The sequence below is a fragment of the Antechinus flavipes genome, chromosome 6, assembly GCF_016432865.1.
Source record: "Antechinus flavipes isolate AdamAnt ecotype Samford, QLD, Australia chromosome 6, AdamAnt_v2, whole genome shotgun sequence".
Taxonomy (NCBI): Eukaryota; Metazoa; Chordata; class Mammalia; order Dasyuromorphia; family Dasyuridae; genus Antechinus; species Antechinus flavipes.
The window spans coordinates 138,806,619-138,826,933 of NC_067403.1; the positions used below are offsets into that span (position 1 = coordinate 138,806,619).

At 35.1% G+C, this 20,315-nt stretch overlaps 1 protein-coding gene across 1 annotated transcript in view; it reads right to left on the minus strand.

The window, feature by feature from the left end:
• ARHGEF38 (Rho guanine nucleotide exchange factor 38) overlaps positions 1-20,315 on the minus strand; it is a 134,926-nt gene that overhangs the window by 109,494 nt on the left and 5,117 nt on the right. Inside the window, exon 2 of the mRNA XM_051967447.1 lies at positions 7,840-8,027. Within this exon, the coding sequence (XP_051823407.1) occupies positions 7,840-8,027 (188 nt within the window). The remainder of the gene's footprint in view (positions 1-7,839; positions 8,028-20,315) is intronic.

Below are 20,315 nucleotides of genomic sequence, written 5' to 3' on the forward strand. Positions count from 1 at the left end.
AATAATAGAAGGAAATAGTAAAACTATTCTAGTGAAGGAACTCAATTTAGATAAAACTAGCCATAAAACAAACAAACAAAAAGATTAAGGAGATAACAGTTTTAGGAAATCAGATATAATAAGCCTCTGGAAAAAAATTAATGGAAACTGAAAGTAATATATCTTCTTCTTAGCTATAATATGGTATCTTTGCAAAGACTGATCATATATTATGGTGTAAAACCTTGCAACAAAATGTGGGAAAAGCAGCAATATTAAATAAACCCTTTTCAGGCCATAATACAATAAAAGTTGCTTCCACAAAAGGATTGTGGAAGCATAGATTAAAAATTAATTGGGGAGCAGCTAGGTGGCACAATAGATAAAGCACCAGCCCTGAAGTCAGGAGGACCTGAGTTTAAATCTGGTCTCAGACACTTAACACTTCCTAGCTGTGTGACCCTGGGCAAGTCACATAACCCCAATTGCCTCAGCCAAAAAAAAAAAAATTGGAAATTAAATGATCTAATTATAAAGAATAAGTAGATCAATGAACAAATCATAAAAACAATAATATCATTAAAGAGAATGATAACAATGAAACACCAAAATTTCTGGTATATAACCAAAGAAGTATTTAGGGGACATTTTATATCTCTAAATAATTATATCAATAAAATTGAGAAAAAGCAGATCAACCATTTTGTGTGTAACTTAAAAAAAAAATTTTAAATCTTCAAAATTAAACATTAAAATGGAAATCTTGAAAACCAAAGGAGAGATTAATAAAATTAAAAATAAAAAACTTGTACTATTAAATAAAACTAGAAACCAGATTTTTTTGGAAAAAATATAAATAGATAAACCATTGGTTAATTTTATTTTAAAAAAAACAAAGAAAAAAATTACCAATATTAAAAATAAAAAGTGTGAACGTACCACCAATGAAGATAAAATTAAAGCAATTATTAGGAATAATTTTGTCCAATCATATGTCAACAAAGTTCATCATTTTAGTAAAAGATAAATATTTACAAAAATATGAACTGCCTGGATTAATAGGAGAGAAATATGATACTTAATTAATAATCTTAGAAAAAAAATGAATACACCATAAATAAGATCCCTAAGGAAAAAACACCAGAACTAGAAAACTTTACAAGTAAATTCTATCTAACATTTGAAGAACAATGAATTCCAATTCTACTAGGTAAAGGAGTTCTTTACCTTTTATTCCACAATATGGTTTTAATACTTAATACTAGGGAGAACAAAAACAAAAAAAGAAATGAATGAAAAATGGTGTAAAAATTTAAATAAAATCCTAGCAAGTAAATTACAACCAGACACCACAAACATGATTACTATGATCAGGTGGAATTTATACCAAGAATACAGGGCTGGATCAATATTTGACCATATTTGTATATGGTCAATTGACCATATCAAAAATAATAACAAAAATCATATGATTATCTCAATACATACATAAAAAGCCTTTGACAAAATATGACACCTATTCCTTTTGTTGAGGTGCGAGAATAGGGGGAGAGATCCCTTCTGCTTCAAGACACAGGTCCAAATGTGAAAGAATCTGCAAACCCCAAAATCTGTGGTAAAAAAGGATTTTTATTGTTCACCAAGAAGCTCTCAGTGGGAAAATTCTTAATGAGGAATTTGGCAAAGGTGTGTTTGACAGACCCCTGTTTTATGAGCAAAATGTTGGCCTGGGGCTGGGAGCTGTCTGGACTAATCAATAAAGGATCAAAAGGCAGAGATCTCCAATTGAATAAAATCATTTTGAAGGCTTTTCCCCAGAATCTATGAATTTCCTGAAGGGGACCCAGGCCACCCCCAAAAGATCAATGAAGGGTGATTTGATTAAGATCTCCAATTGAATAAAAATCACTTAACTAGTCTGGGAAGATATGCTTTTCCAGGGGAAAGCCTGAGACTCCAAATCTCCCTTCTTCTACAGATTAAATGAAACACAGTTTCAGAGTTCACCCCCATCACTTTTAAAAACACTAGAAATCAGAGCAATGAATGGAGCTTTTCTTAAAATAATAGTGTCTTATCTTAAACCCAAAGTAAACATTTTTTTTTAATGAGGATAAACCTGAAGCCTTCCTAGTAAGATTGAAGTGATCTATTACTATTATTCCATATTGTAATAAAAATGCTAGCTATAGTAATAAAAGAAAAAAGAAATTTAAAGAATTAGAATAAGCAATGAAGAAACAAAACTATCTACTCTTTGCAGATGATATGATGGTATACTTAAAGAATCCTAAAGAATCAACTTAAAAACTTGTTGAAATGATGAATAACTTAGCAAAATTGTAGGATATAAAATAAACCCACACAAATCATTAGCTTTTCTATGCACTACCAACAAAATCCAGCAACAAGAAATAGGAAGAGAAATTTCATTTAAAATAATGGTAGACAATAAAAATACTCAAGAGTCTGACTGTTAAGACAAACACAGGGATTATATGAACTAATTACAAAACCTTCTTCACACAAATAAAGACAGATCTAAAGAACTGGAGAAATATGAATGGCTCATAGGTAGTTTTTTAGTCAATAAAATAAAAATAACACTTCAACCTAAGTTAGTCTATTTATTCAGTGCCATACCAATCAAATTCCCAAAGAATTAGTTTATAAAGCTAAAAATAAAAATAGTAACAAAATTCATCTAGGAGAATGAAAGGTCAAAAATATCAAAGGAATCATGTTCCAGATTTCAAGCTATATTTCAAAGCAATTTTCATTAAAATAATCTCGTACTGGTTAATAAATAGATTGGTGGATCAGTGGAATAGATTATAATACACAATAATAACAGACAGGTAGGTGGTATAGTAGATAGCACTGAGCCTGGAGAATAAGGAAGACATCTTCTTGAGTTCAATTATGACCTCAGATATTTACTAGCCGGTATGACCCTGGGCAAGAGTCAAATTTACAAAAATACAAGCCATTCTCTAGTTGATAAATAGTCAAAAGATATGAATGAGTTTTCAGAAAAAAAGAAATCAAAGCTATCAATGGTCTCATTTAAAAAGTGCTCTAAATAGCTACTGATTTGAGAAATGCAAATTAAAACAACTTCACACTTTTCAGACTGGTTAACAAAACAATAGAGAAAAGACAAATGTTGTAGGCTGTGTGGAAAAACTGGAACACTAATTCAGTATTGTTAAAGTTGAGAACAGTCCATTCATTCTGGAAAACAATTTGGAAATATGCTCAAAGGGCTATAAAATTGTATAAACACTTTGATCCAGCAAAAACACTATTATCCTGTATCCCAAAGAGATCAAAGAAAATTTTTAAAAAGAACTACTTATACAAAACTATTTCTAGCAACTCTTTTTGTGATGGCAAAGAATGGGAAATCAAAGGAATACCTATTAATTGGGGAATAGCTAAACAAGTATATGATTGGAATGGAATACTATTGTGCTATGAGAATGATGGGCAGGAGGGTTTCAAAAAAACCTGGGAAGATTTATATGAATTGATGCAAAGTGAAATGGGCGGAACCAGAAGAACATTGTACACAGTAACAGTAATATTTTAAGTATAGGCAACTATGAAAGACTTAGCTATTCTGATCAACACAAGACAATTTCAAAGACCCATGATGAAAACTGTTATTTACCTCCAAGAGAAAATCGATGAATGTGCAGATTGAAACGTACTTTTGAAAAATTTCTTTATTTTTCTTGTTTTTTTAAAATGTGTTTTCTTTTACAACATGGCTAACATGGAAATAGATTTTGCTTAACTTCACCTGTATGATCAATATCATATTGCTTATCTTCTCATGGTATAGGAGAGGGTTAGGAGAGAGAGAGAGAATTTGGAGCTCAAAACTTTTTTAAATGAATATTTTAAAAAATGTATACACAATTGGCAAATATTTAATAAAATAAAAAAAATATTAGGAACAAAAGAAAAAAGAAGCCTTTCAAAAATTTTTAGACATGTCCTAACCAAATTTTCTCCTCTCTAGACTACATGTATCTTCAACTGATCCTTTTAACATAAATCTAATGCTACAAGATATCTCACAACCCATCTAATGTAACCCCTTCGTTGAGGTAACTGGGGCACAAAGAATTTAGGTTCTTTTCCCAAAACCATCCAAGTTCTAAATTTCAGAGTTGGGATTTGAACCTAGCTTCCTCGATTCTGAGATCAGTGGTTTTTCCCCCCAATATATACTGTCTCACATAACAATCCTCAAATATACTGAAGTTATCCTTAATTTTCTTTTTCTCCCTTCCATATTCATTTAGTTTCTAAATCTCATTAATCCTAAATTCATAACATTCATTTCCTGTGTCTCTTTCTTTGCTCTTATGCAGCCCCTTTCATAGTTCAAACTCACCTCTTACTGGACTGAGATAATAGCATTTTCTTGCTTCTAGTTTTCCTTCCCCAATCCTTACAACCCACCTATTAAACTGATTTTCCTAAAAAAAAAAAAAAGATATTATTATGTTGTCCCTATGTCCAATAGTCTTCAATATTTTCCTTTTGCTTCCTTTTCTCACTCTATATTTAAAATCTGACTCCAAAATCTGACTCTTACCTTTCCAATCTAATTTTATCTTACTCTCCTTGCTACCCTCTACTTATGCACTGAATTGGCTTGTTGGCTGTTCCCTATACATGAACTTCCATTTCCTATATCCAAGACTTTACACAAATGATCTACCATACTTAGAATGCACCCTCTGCCTCAAAGGATTCCTAGCTTCTTTCTAACCACAGCTTATGTTTAGCCCTTTCTTCCTCTGAAAATCACTTTGTATATACTTTTAAATTTACTCATCTTCATACTTAGAATAGAAACTTTTTGAGGGCAGGTTGTTGTTGTTGTTTTTTTTTTTTTTTTTTTTTGTCTCTTTCTTATACTTAACATAGTGTCTTGTACATAGTAGGCACTTGGACATGAACATCTGTTGGACTGAAATGAATTCCAGATCTCTCTCCTCTGGAGGCATTTCATCTCATCAATGTTCTTCTAAAATATTATTCCCAAAGCAAAATATATCAAATATAATTTGACTAAAGAAGTGGAAAGTAATATTTTCAATCTCACTTCTATTAATAAAGGTGGGGATCTTAAATCTAGAGTTAGCAGGATTTCAGCTAGTCCAATGCTTTTTTTAAGTGCTCAATGACACCCAGGATGGAAGCATCAGAGGTGTGACTGAACCTGTCTCTTCTGACTGGAACATCTTTTCACTATAACCTGATACCTCTATCTAGAACTAGTTTTTTTTTTTTGTTTTGTTTTGTTTTTTGGTCTGCCTCCCACTGCCCATTTGTATTCAACTTATAACTTACTACAACCTAGAGTCTTTTTCAAATGAACAGCTTTTGTGCCAAATATCTCTAATTCTCTACATGGGCCTGTGATTTTTTTGAATCCCCATCTCAAAATTTGATACTCTTTAATATTAAACTTCAATTATGTGTTTCAACTTTCTGAGATCTTTTGGCATCATAATTCTAATATATCTGTCCTAGTGTCATGTAATTAGAAAAATTAGGTACATCATCTAGAGCAGTGCTGTCCAACTCAAATAGAAGAGGAGGCTATTAAACCATACATACGAATCTTTGGCTGCATATTGACTTTGTTTTATAATGTAATATCATTGATGTTTTATTATATTTTTATTTATTTTGTTAAACATTTCCCAATTATATTTTAATCTGATTTGAGCAACACTTGGAAGTTTGTGTATTTAATACCCCTGTACTAGATGACCCCTCAAACTTTTAAAACTCCATTGATTTCCTAATTTTATTGGAAAAATAAAGAAAAGCTCACAAGAAAAATTTTAGGTAACTTCTAGCAATCAAGACAGGTTTTTATTATGTCTGTGATTTGGACTCCTACTGCTATAGAATTTTTCTGTCATGGCCAGGTTTCAGGGACCTCTTATGCCTCCCCCAGAATTCTACTTTAAACAGGGATTTGTTGAAAATTACATACAAAAAAATATGGGAAAGGGATCAAGAAAGTGACAATAGGGCAGTGATAAATTTGCCTGTACCTCAAAATTAATTTAGGGCTAGCCTTACTAGAGAGAAAATCTTTATACTCTATTCAGTCTAAAAGTCTTTGAGCTAAATAATCCTTAAATTAGATGATTTTTCTTCTCATTTCTTGACCATTTCTCCTGAAAGGGATCTTAGAGATTATCTATTCCAGAAATTCTTAAATTAAGGTTGATTTTAAAATATATTTTAATAATTATTTTTATTGCAATTGATTACCTTTGTAATATATATACTATATTGTGTGTATATATATATATGCATATATATATATAAATATAAAATTTTATGCATTTGAAAGCATTATTCTGAGAAAGGGTCCATAGATTTCCTCATTACTCCAAAAGGGTGCTTGAACACAAAAACATTGAAAAATCTTACATTGTCTGAACCTCCTATATTACAAGATGAAGAAACAAGTTGAGAAAAAAATCAATGTCTTTCTCAGGGTCACAGAGCAAGTCACTGACAGAAATAGAGATCAAAGAGCTAGATAGTACAGTATATATAGTGTTGGACCTCAAGTCAGGAAGATCTGAGCCTTCAAAAGTGCCTTTTCAGATACTATTTTTCAACTTCATTTTCTTCATTTGTGAAATGGAAATAATAATATCATCTACTCTGTGGAGTTGTGAAGATCAGATGAAATAATGTATGTAAAGTTGTGCAGTCACATCTGAGTCTTTGTAATCCCATTTGAGGTTTTTCTGGGCGCAAAGACAGTAAATTCGGTTTGCTATTTCCTTCTCCAATTCATTTTATAGATGAGGAAACTGAGGCAAACATGGTAAAGTGATTTGCCCAGGGTGACATAAAGGTAGTACAAGTCTGAGGCCAGATTTGAACTCAGGGAGATGAATCTTCCCGAGTCCAAGTCTGGTGTTCTATTATGCCACCTAGCTGCCAGAGTACTTTGTAGATCTTAAAATGCTATACAAACACTATTATTATTCAGGTTGGAGAAGGAAATGGCAAACCACTGCAGCATCTTGGTGAAGAAAACCCTAAATGATGTCACAAAGAGTTCGACAGTACTGAAAAAAGACTGAACAAAAATTATCAAGTAGTTAGGGTGCACATGGATAGAGTAATGAACTTGGAATCTGGAGGAATTGAATTCAAATCCAGCCTGAGAGGGACTTCTGCTTTGTGAGTCTTGGAGAGTTACTTAATTTGAATTTCTTCATCTGTAAAAGGGGGAGTGATAATAACAGTACCCATCTTTCAGGATTACTGTACTTGTCAGATCTTAGAGTACTGTACAGATATGCTATTGTTGTTGTTGTTATTATTATTGGGTAAATAAATCTTCTGCTCCAATCTTAGGGCCCTTTCTATAGGTCATCATCAAATTATATTACTGTCCACAAGACATCCCTCCCCAGACAATCCCAAACCCATTGCCTGAACGATCTCACTAGTTTCATCAGGATCCCAGAAGGGAAATGTTATACCCTGGGAAAAGGGAGGAGTGTTGGGGTGAGGAAGGAGTTGAGAATGAAGTAAAATTTCCTTTTCATAGCTTCAAAAGTTCAGATTGTTCAAATAAAAGTTCTTTGGGAAAAGGAACCTTTAGGTTTACACAGTTAACATTCTTTTAGGACAAAGCCCTGTGCAAACAAACACTCTATGGGAAGCCATACAGAGGACCAATGACAGCCATCCCTTCCCCCACCTTCCCATCTGCAAGGACTGATGCTTTTGGGCTCCTCCTTTAGAATCTGGGGGGAAGAGGGGCAGAAACTGACAACAAAAGAAGAAACCTTTTACCTGCTTGGTTTTCAGGGGCTGAACTACTTCCCTAATGCATAGCTCCAGGTCATTGAGATAGTCCTTTTCAGTCTGTATCAGTTCTTTGATGATGTTCGACCTCTTTGCCATCATTCTTCTTATCTGCTGCTGTTCATCCTGGGCTGGGGGCCCAGGTGCAGAGGCTCCAGTTTGGGGTGTCATCTTTTCTGTTAAATTAAAAAATGTAGCAATAAGACCTTCTGCAGAGGGCTTGGATGCCTTTTATTTTTCCCATTCATCGCTAACAATGCATCTCCTGGATTATTCATAGCAACGAAACAAGTTTGAAGCATCTCACAGATGTGTTCCTAGGCACTGATTTGCTGCCATTCTTGCCAGGCCCTGACACTGAGCAGCTATGAAGGAGAATTGGGGGATAGGGGAGGAGGGTGAGAGAAGCTGGTGGTGACAATGGGACGCTTCACAAAGGAGCAACGAGTGAAGGCAGTAGAACCTATCTATGTTAAAAATAGTGCTACTTCTTTCTGAACACCCCACACACTCCTAAGCTGGGTTCACAAAAAGTGAAAACTATGTTTTAGAAACCCTTGTCTATGTGTTGGCCTTGGTTTTAATTGGCTTAAGTGACCTTAAATTAAGGGCAACTTACAGTAGTAAAACTAAAAGTTCCAAATCATGTTTGTTTTTGGTATTAAGGTGGATGTTCTCTAGCTTTATCCACTGATAAGACAAAAAAAACAGACCACCTTGTTAAGCTCCGTTAACTTAATTTATACCTATTAAGGGCCCATAGGTTGCTAGGCCCGGGCCTGGAGTGGATTCCATCAGTTTTCTACTACAAAAACTAAACATTTAATATATCTGGTCTCAGATTTTGAGCAATCACTTATTTAACCTCTCTGTTTCAGTTTCCTCTACTGTAGAATGAGGATAATAATAGCATCTAATTTCCAGGAGTTGTTTGCGGGTCCTCTGAGATAATATTTATAAAGCCTTTGGTGCAGGACCCAGCACATAGTTGATGTTTATTAATAAAGGTATTTTTCCTTTCTATAGTAGAAAGTACACTGGCTTTGGAGTTAGAGGAACTACATTTCTTTCTTTCTTTTCTTTTTTTGCAAAGCAATTAGGGTTAAGTGACTTGCCCAAAGTCACACAGCTAGGAAGTGTTATGTGTCTGAGACCAGATATGAACTCAAGTCCTGCTGATTCTAGGACCAGAACACTATTCACTATGCCATTTAGCTGCCCCAAGGACCTACATTTCAAAACTACCTTTTTCACTTAATATTTGTGTGACTTTGAGCAAATTCACTTAACTTCTCCAGGCCTCAGTTTCCTAATCTGCTGAATGAAAATGACCTATAAGTTTTTCAAAAACTTAACTATCTATGATTCTTATGATCCTATGATCTTTGTATTTTATCTCCAAATCAGAGAAACTGAAAAAAAAAAAAAAAAGACTGATTTCTAATCTTAAAGGAAAGAAAATAGAGGCTTAAGGAGCACTGAAGTTCAAGTAAGTTGCCCAATGTCAAACAATAGTATCACAGCGGGGCTTAGAGCCCATGCCCTCTGAGATGAGTCTAAAGCCAGTGCTTTTCCCACCATTACTGTTCAGGTAATGATTTTGTGTTGATCCCTCCCTTTTCTTTAACTTAGCCTTTTTTTCCAAAACTTGCATTTTTGAGTTGCCTGGTCAAAGTCAAAAGTGACATCTGCAGTTACCAAATAGCTCTTGGGACTTTCCAGATCTTTCTCTCTTTTCTACATATCCTATCATTGTCTAAATCCTGTAAAAAGGAACCAAGGAGTCTCTTTTTTTCCCCAGAGAGACACATAACACCTTGGAAAGCAGTTTGGGAAGATAGTCACATTCTTCTAGTCTCTCCCATTTGCTTTCTCCTCCAAGCCATCCTTTAAAGAGCCACCAAAACAATCTTAAAACACAATTCTGGTATTACCATTCTCTGCTCAAAAAACAATTGGTGAGGGCAGCTAGATGGTACAGTGATAAAGCACCAACTCTGAAGGCAGGAGGAGTTCAAATTCGACCTTAGATACTTAATACTTCCTAGCAGTGTGACCCTGAGCAAGTCACTTAACCCCATCTGTCTAACACAAAAATAAGTAGTGGAATTTAAAGTCCTCTGCAATATCTTCTCCTTCAAAAACTTTCTCTTCCAGCCCAACCGAGCTTGGGGCTAGGCCTTTTCTAATTCCTGTGCTTTTGCAAAGGCTATTGGAATTTACTCCTTTTCCCCTTCTGTCTCTTAAAATCTTTAGCTCCTTTCAAAGTTCAACACAAGACCAATTTCTGACCAGAAGGGTCAGTGTTTCTTCTTTAGAATTACCTTCTCTTTACTTCCTTGAATATTTGTGGTACCCCCTCAATAGAAGATAAGCTCCTTGAGGCCTGTTTTGGTTTTTAGCTACTTAGGATAGTGTCTAGTACAGAGTAAGTACATAATAAGAACTTCTTAGATTAGATATCTCTATAAATGTTCCATTAGAATTTAAACTCCCTGAAGACAAGGATTATATAATTTTTATCTTTATATACTCTAGCAGGTATTAAAGTGAAAGCATTAAGGGTAGGCTTAGGGAGATAAGGAGGGATAAAATAATAAAATGTGAGTGGAGATTTCTTGGGGGAGGAGAAGGTGAACAAAGGATGGAAGGTCAGAGTGAAGGTAACTATTTTGGTTAATTTTGCCTAGGGCTGGCCTCCTATAGAAAATTCATTTGATCTGAAACAAAAGGCTATACAAAGGTTAATGTTGAAAAATTTTCTGTGCATATGTTTTAAAAATAAAAAAAAATGTAAAAAATCTAATGTATATGTATAACTCCTCAAAAAGTTGTTTTTACATGTAACTGGGGAAAATAAAAATATGAGAGACACAGAATAACTAATATACTAATAACTTAATGAATTAAGCCTCAAATTCTGAAAAGAAAAAAAAAACAAGCTTTTTTGAAACATTTGAAACAAGCTTGAATTATTCAGATTGATTTTTCCTTACAGAAGATTATTCAATCTTTTTGACTTGTCTTCCTTCTTGCTTTATTTGCATGATTCTGGGTTTTTTGTCCATGAATTCATTCTTTTTGTTTTTATTAATTTATTTTATTATTCCTTAGCTCTTTGCTACTGAGCAAATGAAATCTAAGTAATTTTTGAAACTTTTGAATCATCTGTAGATTTTAGTTCTCCCTACTCACCCTTTCCCCCATTACCATGAATAATTGAGCATATATTGGATTCCTGCATTTGGATCTAAGTCCCCCGGTGTAATGTTTGGGCTAGCTTTCTGGAGGTCCTTCAGAAGGGCCTTGGTCTCAGCAGAATAATCACCACAAGAATGGACAAGAATAGAGTCTAAAGTCTTTATTGTCTCCTTCACAGTCTGTGTCTGTCATAGTCTGACTCAGTCTCCTCTAGCAGTCTGCCAATCTGCCAGTCTCAACCAATCTCAGTCTGAGTCTGCCTTTATCCCCAGTTCTCTCAGCCCTTAAATCCCCTATTACAATTACATCATTACAATATACTGAGTATAAGCCAATCTAGAGTGATTATATCATTATGTCAAACTAGAGTGATTATATCATTTTATCATACTGGATATATGTGAACTAGAGAACCATTATCTCACCAATTCCACTGAGTTAACACCTTGTTTCAAGTACACTTCTTTCAAGTATATTTCTCTAAAGTTCCAGCCCTCTACATCCAGGAATGCTGTCTGGGAAAGAGTTTTGGTTAATATTTACGCAGCACAAAACATCATGACATGATGAGGGAAGTATACTGTTCAAAATGATTCTGTTCTGAAATGTTGAAAACAGATTTTAAATATTCAGCTATTATTGTCACATTTTACAGATGAGGAAACTGAGGCTGAGAGAGGTTGACTTGCCTAAGCTCACACAGCTAATAAAGATCTGAGGCCAGATTGGAATTTAGATCTTCTTGATTCAAGGCTCAGCATTGTAGCTCCTTTGCCAATAACTCTTTTGCTCACCTGTTTTTGGACTCTGGGATCTCCAACTATGACATCTAGGATCATGAGAATTAGAGTAAAGAGCTAGATAAAATCCCAAGGTCTCTGGAAGGAGAACAATAGTCTTTTTCTGGCTATAGTATGGGATTCAGACAAAGAGCATGTCAATCAACTCTATTTATGCCAGTGTGTTCTTTAAAAAATCACCTATCCCTTCACAACATAGATCCTCAGTTCTGGTAACTCTAGAGAAAGTAATGACTCAGACTTATGACAAAGACTCATGACAGGTCCTTAGACCTGTATGGATCCTTGTGCCTAGTAGAATCATTAAATGTAATGACTAGTCATATTTGGTCACAAGCTGTCACTGACATGACAGTGTCATGTCTGACACACACTAGCTGCAAAGCCCCTTAGTGCCCCCAGACAGTTAGCTCCCAAATATAATTAAGCTACAGAACAATGAAAAAGGGAGTTTCTTCCTACAAAGTAAATTGCCTAGTCTAGTAAAACCAAAATTTTTTAAACAAAAAAAAATTTTGATTTTGGTGAAAATTAGCAGGTGAAACAGTGAATAGAGCACTGGGCCTGGAATCAGAAAGATTTGAATTCAAATCTAAGCTCAGTCACTTATTAGCTGTGTTACTTTTAGCAAGTCACAATCCCTGTTTGCCATAGTTCTCATGTGTAAAAATAGGGCACACTGGAGAAGGAAATGGCAAACTGCTCTGGTATCTTTGCCAAAAAAACTCCATTGACTTTTGTCCATGAGATCACATACAGTCCAACACAAATGGACATTGAATAGCAACAAGCAAATATTATAAGCAGAGTGTATATATTTCAATAGAAAATAGTTCTTATGGCACTTTGAAAAATCATTTGGTAAGAAAGGCAAAAAGAAATTTAGAAAAATGGGAGGAGGTATGAATATAGTATACAAAAGAATGGATATGTTTTTTGCTGAATTTTTATGCTTGTGATGGAATGACCTTCCTATTTAATTATATCCTTGTATCTTTCCCTCACAGGATATTTGACAATATATCATGTGCAGCCCACATGACTAATACATTCTGCATCTGTTTCTATTACACCCCACCACCACGTATACGCTGCATCACATCTTCTGACAAAAATGTTATTTCAAGGTAATGCATATAATAAAAATGTTCTCTTTTGTGTCACAATGATATTATTTCTCCTTCCATAAGGTTGCCAGAATGATATCTACACTGATTAATGTTCATCTGACAATTTAAATAGGAACATGTCCTAGGGAAAAAGGATAGCCATGAATACCTTTTAGGGTCTTATGAAATATAAGGAAGGAAATCTCTTCTTAGGGAAAATTGTAGAAAAAAAAAAGCACGGCAAATAGATTGCTAAGAAACAGAAAATGCTTTTGACAAGGAGACTCTCATCCCAGTAACATTAATTGAGTAATGCTTTCCAGCTTCAGAAGGAAAGAAAACAGGGCAAAAAACATTTATTAGGTGTCAGGCATGGCTAAGTGTTATTGTTCAGTTGTGTCTGACTCAGTGATATCATTTGGAGTTTTTAAAGTAACAGTATTGGAGTGATTTGCCATTTCCTTCTCCAGCTCAGTTTCCAAAAAGGACTGCTACAAACATTTTTGCACATGTGGGTCCTTTTTCCTTTTTTATCATCTTTTAAGGACACAGACCCAGAGAGACACTACTGGATCAAAAGGTATGCCCAGTTTGATAGCCCTTTGGGCATAGGTCCATATTGCTCTCCAGAATAGTTGGATCAATTCACAACTGCACCAACAATGTATCAGTGTCCCAGTTTTCCCACATTCCCTCCAATATTTATCATTATCTTTTCCTGTCATCTTAGCCAATCTGAGAGGTGTGTAGAGATACCTCAGAAGAAAGGACAGTATTTTTCACCTTTGTTGTTGCTGTTTGCTTACTTAGTTTTTTCCTTCCTAGTGTTTTTTTCTTTTGATCTGGTGTGTGTGTGTGTGTGTGTGTGTGTGTGTGCACCCCCAAGCATAACATGAAGAATATGGAAATATGTTTAGAAGAATTGCACATGTTTAACCTATATCAGATTGCTTGCTGTCTTGGAGAGGGGTGAGGGCAGAGAAGAGGGAGAAAAATTTGAAACAAGGTTTTGCAAAGATGAATGCTGAAAACTATCTTTGCATATATTTGGGAAAATATACTATCGAATTAAAAAAAGAACCCAAACAACAAGTTATTTGGGGATGAGGAGGTATTAAAAACTTGGGTGATCAAGAAATTCCTCATATAAAACATTGTATTTGATCCAGGTTTTAAAGGAAACTAGGGAATATTTTCTCTCTTTAGAGCAGGACAAAACAAAGAAGAATGTTGATTTTCCTCAGTTGTTGCTAATTTGACTCTAATCAATTACATTGGCATATTTTTCTATATGCAACCCCCCCCCCAAAAAAAAAAACCCAAAACCCAAGATTTATCATTCTGTTATCATTTTGCCCTCCAGTTATAGGAAATTCCTCCAGTAGATTGAGCAAGAAATATCAGTCTATGACTTAGTAGTTAAGTCCCAAGGAATCTGATTAGAGTTACATAGCTAGTAAGTAAATTCAGATTTATACCCAGGTCTTCCTGATCTAATATTCCATTCACTATATTGGGTGGCCTTTATATATACCTACATATATGATATACTACAACTTATATATGGGCAGTTAGGTGGTACAATGGATAGAGTTTTGGGCCTGGACTCAGGAAGACTCATCTTCCTGCTTTCAAATCTGGCCTGATACTCCTTATCTGTTTGACTCTGGGCAAGTCACTTAACCTGGTTTATCTCAGTTTCCTCATCTGTAAAATAAGTTGGAAACGTTAATGGCAAAACACTCCAGTATCTTTGCCAAGAAAACCCCAAATGGAATAATAAGGGTTGAACATGACTAAAAACTACTGAACAACATTACATAATTTATATATACAACACAAAGGAACATAGGAAACACAAGTTGTGTGGGGATAGGCAAGGTTACCCAAAAAAAAAACAAAAAACAAAAAACAAAAAACAAAAAAAAACATGGTGTTAGCATAGATCTTTTTTTTTTTTTTTTTTTCTATTTTAATAGAATTCTACGGAAGAGGACAGAACTTTGGAGAAAAGTATACTTGAAGTATAGTTGACACAATGTGTTAACTCAGTGGAATTGATGAGATGATTGTTCTCTAATTCATACATATACTTAGTACTTAGCATGGTGATCTAATAGTTCTACAATTGATGTAAATGTAATAGGGTGTTTAAACTGAGGACAAAGTCAGCCACAAACATTCTACCTTTGACTATCCTCGTGGTGGCTCTCCTGCTTCCTGCACTATGGGCAGACTGGCAGACTACTGGAAGAAACTGGGGATAGTCAGTCAGACTGTCAGACTGCTGGAAGAGACTGTGGAGCAGACTGGGTCAGACTGAAAAAATGAAGAAGACAATAAAGACTTTGGACTTTATTCCTGACTATTCTCTTGGTGATTATTCTGCTGAGACCAAGGCTAGTCTCAAGGCCCTCCAGAAAGCTATTCTGAACATTATACTCTACAGCTGAAAAAAGCAGAAAGATTTATACCTCAAACTTTTATGATAGTTTTGTCTTAACCATAGCTCTTACTTGATTTAATGGTTCATTTAAAAGAAAATTTCCTATTGAAATACATCCATTTTGGGGAGGGTTGTTTTTGTTTAGCTCACACATGCATACATGGCAGGGGCAGGAATGGGAGACTAGAAACATTCTATAAGAATAGCACAAAAAAACCAAAGCTGACTTTTAGTTTCCCAAGAAGCATTGCTTCTGTGTTCAAAAGAATCCTTCATTTAAAATAATCTAGTTCTCTATCTTAATTTAATATTTTTACTGTTCCACAGAAAAGAATACTCAAAGCATAGTAGACAAAAAAAGGCACAGTAGAAAAATGATCATCTCTAAATTTTTAAAATATTCAGTGTGTGTTTGAATATTTTAAGAATAGTAACAATATTGTTATAGCATTATAAAAAGCCTGGATGCTGATTGATGAAACAGAATTTTAAATATATATTTTGCAAGCTATTATTTTTATCCTTGAATATAAGGATCTGGTTTTGGTTTTTGGTTTTGTGTTTTAATTTGTGAAGGAGCAAACTAGTTCTTTCTTTCCACAGTTGTTCAGTGGAGGATTATCATAATTTTTTTGTTTTTGTCAGGGTCATGTCATATAATTGAGTGAGCTCATTAGAGGAGATCCACACACAAAAAGTATACGCTTCCATATTATATACAGGTCTAGGTAGGGATTATATAAATGACAACTGAAGTGTACAGGATTCCTTAATCCAAAGAAAGCAGATGCCTCTTGGAGTAGAAGTATGTCTCTAATCAAAGAACTGAGAAAAAAGAATGATGTCCACCTGATAACAGAGAAATAATGGATTATAGAGGGAATAAGAAACACATTTTAAAATATGACCAAGTGGAATTTTATTTGCTTGACTCTGGTTATATGATATGAGTTATGTAATTCTCATTTTTGTTTCAATGGATGGGGAAAGGTAGGAAGAAAATAATATTTGATGATTATTGGTTAATTTTCTTATGCTGCTTCCTCCCTTCTTTTTTTTTTTTTAAATATTTGTTACAAAAGATAGCTTGCTGGGTAGGGAAGGAAGAGGAATATATTAAAAATAAATATAATGTAGAAAAAACAAAAACTATCAATAAAAAATATAATTTTTTTTTGTAAAAACAAATCACTGATATCTCTTCTTCTCTCTTCTTTTCTTCCTCTTTTCTGTCTGTGTTTCTTTCTCTCTGTTCCTCTATCTCTGACTCTATGTCTGTGTATGTCTCTCTCACCCTCCTCGCATCTTGATTACAAGGCTTTCCAATCAAGATAAAAGTGAGATAAAAGCTAGATTTTGGTGAAGAGTATTGGTGAGAGCAGTCTAAAGTCCCAGAGGATCTCCCCAGCTCCCAGAAGCAATAACCCAGCTGCTGTCATGAACAATGCTTAGCTGAGATGGGAATCTTGCCACAGGGAACAAATCACTTCTGTTGCCCCCTTGCTTTGTTGGAGTCAGTTCTCACTCACAAGACCAAGTATCCTCGAAATAAATAGCAGAAAAACAGATCCTCCTCAACAGAGGATCCCAACAAGCTCCTAAAGTCCAGGAAATAGTGACATCTCTCTTCCCTCTGCTTCCATCCTGGCACTTAAAGCCATTGTCTAAATGTACAATCCCCAAGAAGATGGGGATAGGCATTCCCATTAACCACTGATCATTTGTCACCTTCTGGGCATACAGAATAGGCTAGAGGAAACATGAAGATATTCTGAGGCACAGAAAGGGGGTGCCAGAAAGGTGAGTCAAACAACTGCTATCAGTGATACCAATGGTATCAAACTCAGAAATGGGGACTACTAAATTGTTCATAAAGATCCCCTATTGACTTAAAATACTCAATTATCTATGTTCCATTGTATTTTTTATTTATTCCGTTAGATGTTACCCAATTACATTTTAATTTAATTGTGTTTGATAGCTCTTTGTTAGAATACTTCCCTTCAGATCCTGGTGGAAATAGTACAAGATCCTGGGCCTAAAGACAATGGAATAACTACAATCACAGAGGGTGGGGTATAGTTATGGAAAAGACATCTCATGTACTCAAGACCAATGACCCTTCCTCCTGCCTAGCCTCCAAAGCAATTAGGAAGGGCAGTAAACCTGGAATCATATCTTGAAACTTTCTCTTCCAGGTATAGGAGACCACGCCTCCTCCCTCTTTCTCCAGAAACTGAAGATGCGAGGAAAAAAAATATTACTGTGAAATCCGAGTTAGCTCTCTGTTGACCTCAAGAACAGCCAGAGTCAGGATTAGCAAAAATCCTTGGTCTTTAAGGGGGAGAAGTAAAGGAGATGGACGAAACTGCCACAAGTTCTCCACCTACCAACCTCCCTTCTCCTCGTTCTCTTCCAAAGTGACTCTGGTTTGTTTTACTCCACCCCCTAATCCCTCCTATAATGCTCTGTATACACCAAAAGATCGAGCCAGCACAGAATAGTGAGAAGGGCCATTTTCCAAGCATATGCTAATAGAGTATTGTCCAATAGATAATTAGCCTCAAGGGCTTGGTTGTCTGATTCCAGTGCACCTATTCAGAGTTTCAGCCCTTTACATATTACCACCAAAGTTCTTGGGATTTTCACATGGCTCCATGTCAGAAATGAAAATGGACTTATCAGTGAAATTGGTCATAACAAAGATGATGTATCACCATCTGCTTTATGGCTACATCCTAAAGTTCATGTAAATGACCTCTGCCAAGGTGGCCCAGAAAATAAAAGACCAGCTGTAGAATCAGAAAGACTCATTTTCCCAAGTTTCCATGTGATCTTAGACACTTACTAGCTATATAATTCTGGGCAAGTCACTTAATCCTATTTATCTCAGATATGTCATCTATAAAATGAGCTAGAGAAGGAAATGGCAAATCACAAAAATATCTTTGCTCCTCCCCCGCAAACTCCAAAGGTAGTCACAGAGTTAAGACTGAACAGTAACAGCAAACTCCTTTAAAACAAAGATTGTCTCACTTTTTTATATGTACCTTCAGCACCTCAGCATGCAGTAGACAATATAATTTCACTCAGGGCAGCTAGATGGAGTGGTGGATAGAGCATCAGCCCTGAAGTCAGGAGGATCTGAGTTAAAATCTGGCCTCAGACACTTAACACTTCCAAACTGTATGACCCTAGGCAAGTCACTTAACCCCAACTGCCTCAGGGAAGAAAAAAAATATGTATGTTTCCATTCATTTATTGTCACAATCAGTTTTCCTTCAAGGTAGACTGAAGCAGAAATACTTGTCAAATGCCAGCAGCCAAGTTGAAACATTGCTATTTTGTTCACTCACATAGCTTTCTTATTTTCTTATTTCTTAATGGGAAAAAAAAAAAAGATAAATTGTTCCTAATATCTGTGATGAAATCTTTCACTTGTCCAGTTTATTCCTATGCTTCATTTGTGATTAGCAACTATTTAGTTGTGATTTCTTTAGATTTTAATTGCAGCAGCTCCTAAACAAAGAACTTTTGTTTCCTTTCTGCAACACCATTCTTTTCTTCTGCAAATAAATTGTCCCCGATTGCTAGGGAATAGAGATTTCAGGTGTTTGTCAATTTACATTAGGCTTCATTCAGATCAAAATAGCTGACAATAAATATGAGAAGAATTATTTCCAGGAAGTCAAACAAATGGGGAGCAAAGAGGAAAATCATTATGGTAATATTGCTGAGTGCATGACCTTAACCTAAAGATGACTTGTCCTTTTATATCCTAAGAATTGGAGGTAAAGTGAGATGGGGGAGGGTAATGTTTACTTAAAGATATAGTATGCTGATGCAATACTCTGAGAGTGTTATAATTATTCTGCTGACAGGAAAACACAGAGAATAATGGCAACTAGCTGCTAAGTTAAAAAAAAAAAAAAAAGAGGGGATTGGATTTGACTCAGAGAACCTGGTTTGAATTGTACTTCTACTACTTAGTAACTTCATGATATTAGACAAGTCATTTAATCTGAGCCTTTTGTTTCCTTGTCCATAAAATGGGGCGGCTGATCTTCCAGATCTAAATCTATGATTCTGAGAAGTTGAAGTTCAAGGCAAAAGCCTTAGAAAGACAAATATTTGAAAAGAGAAGAGTGTTATATTACAAATCTGGAATTATAGCAAAAATCACAAGATGAAAGCAGGAAGAGTTTTCATCTCGGCTTTTGTTTTCACAGTTCCCATCCTCCCCCCAGTGATTAATAAGCATTTTTATAATAAATTAAATCAAAGACCATAGAATCATAGGATCATATTTTTAAAGTCTTTCATTTATAGATAAAGATGTCAGGGTTTATTCTAATCAGGGTTTAATGAGTAGCCAAGGAAAAAAGAATTGGGGGTTGGGCCCACTGGAATTTGGAGGTAGTACCTGCTGAGGACCACTAGTTGGGAGCTTTTCTGAGGATTGCATCTTGTGGAGGGGTGGGAGTAGTGACTAGATTTATGTCTTGCTTTCCATGATGTTTGCCCACAAGCCCCAACTCATTTCCTGGTGTTACCAAAAAAAAAAAAAAAAAAATACCCAAATATCTGTAGTAGAAGAGAATGATGAAAATCTTCTTGGATATTTAATGATAATTGGCAAGAAATGTGCAGCTGATCTGGGACTGAAGAGAGGATACCAAATGGTGATCAACAAAGGTACAGGGAGTAAGCAATCTATTATATCCATCTGCATATCCTTGGAGGATGTCAGGTGAAGTGGGCTTCTCGATAAATTGTTGGAATGATTTCTTTTATTTAGGGAGCAAGTCAGGTTTATGACATTTTTGTTAAACTGTGTATGCTTATTGTTTCTGTGAAACAACAATTTAAAGTCACTTCAAAATACATGTAGTAAAAGACAGTTATTTG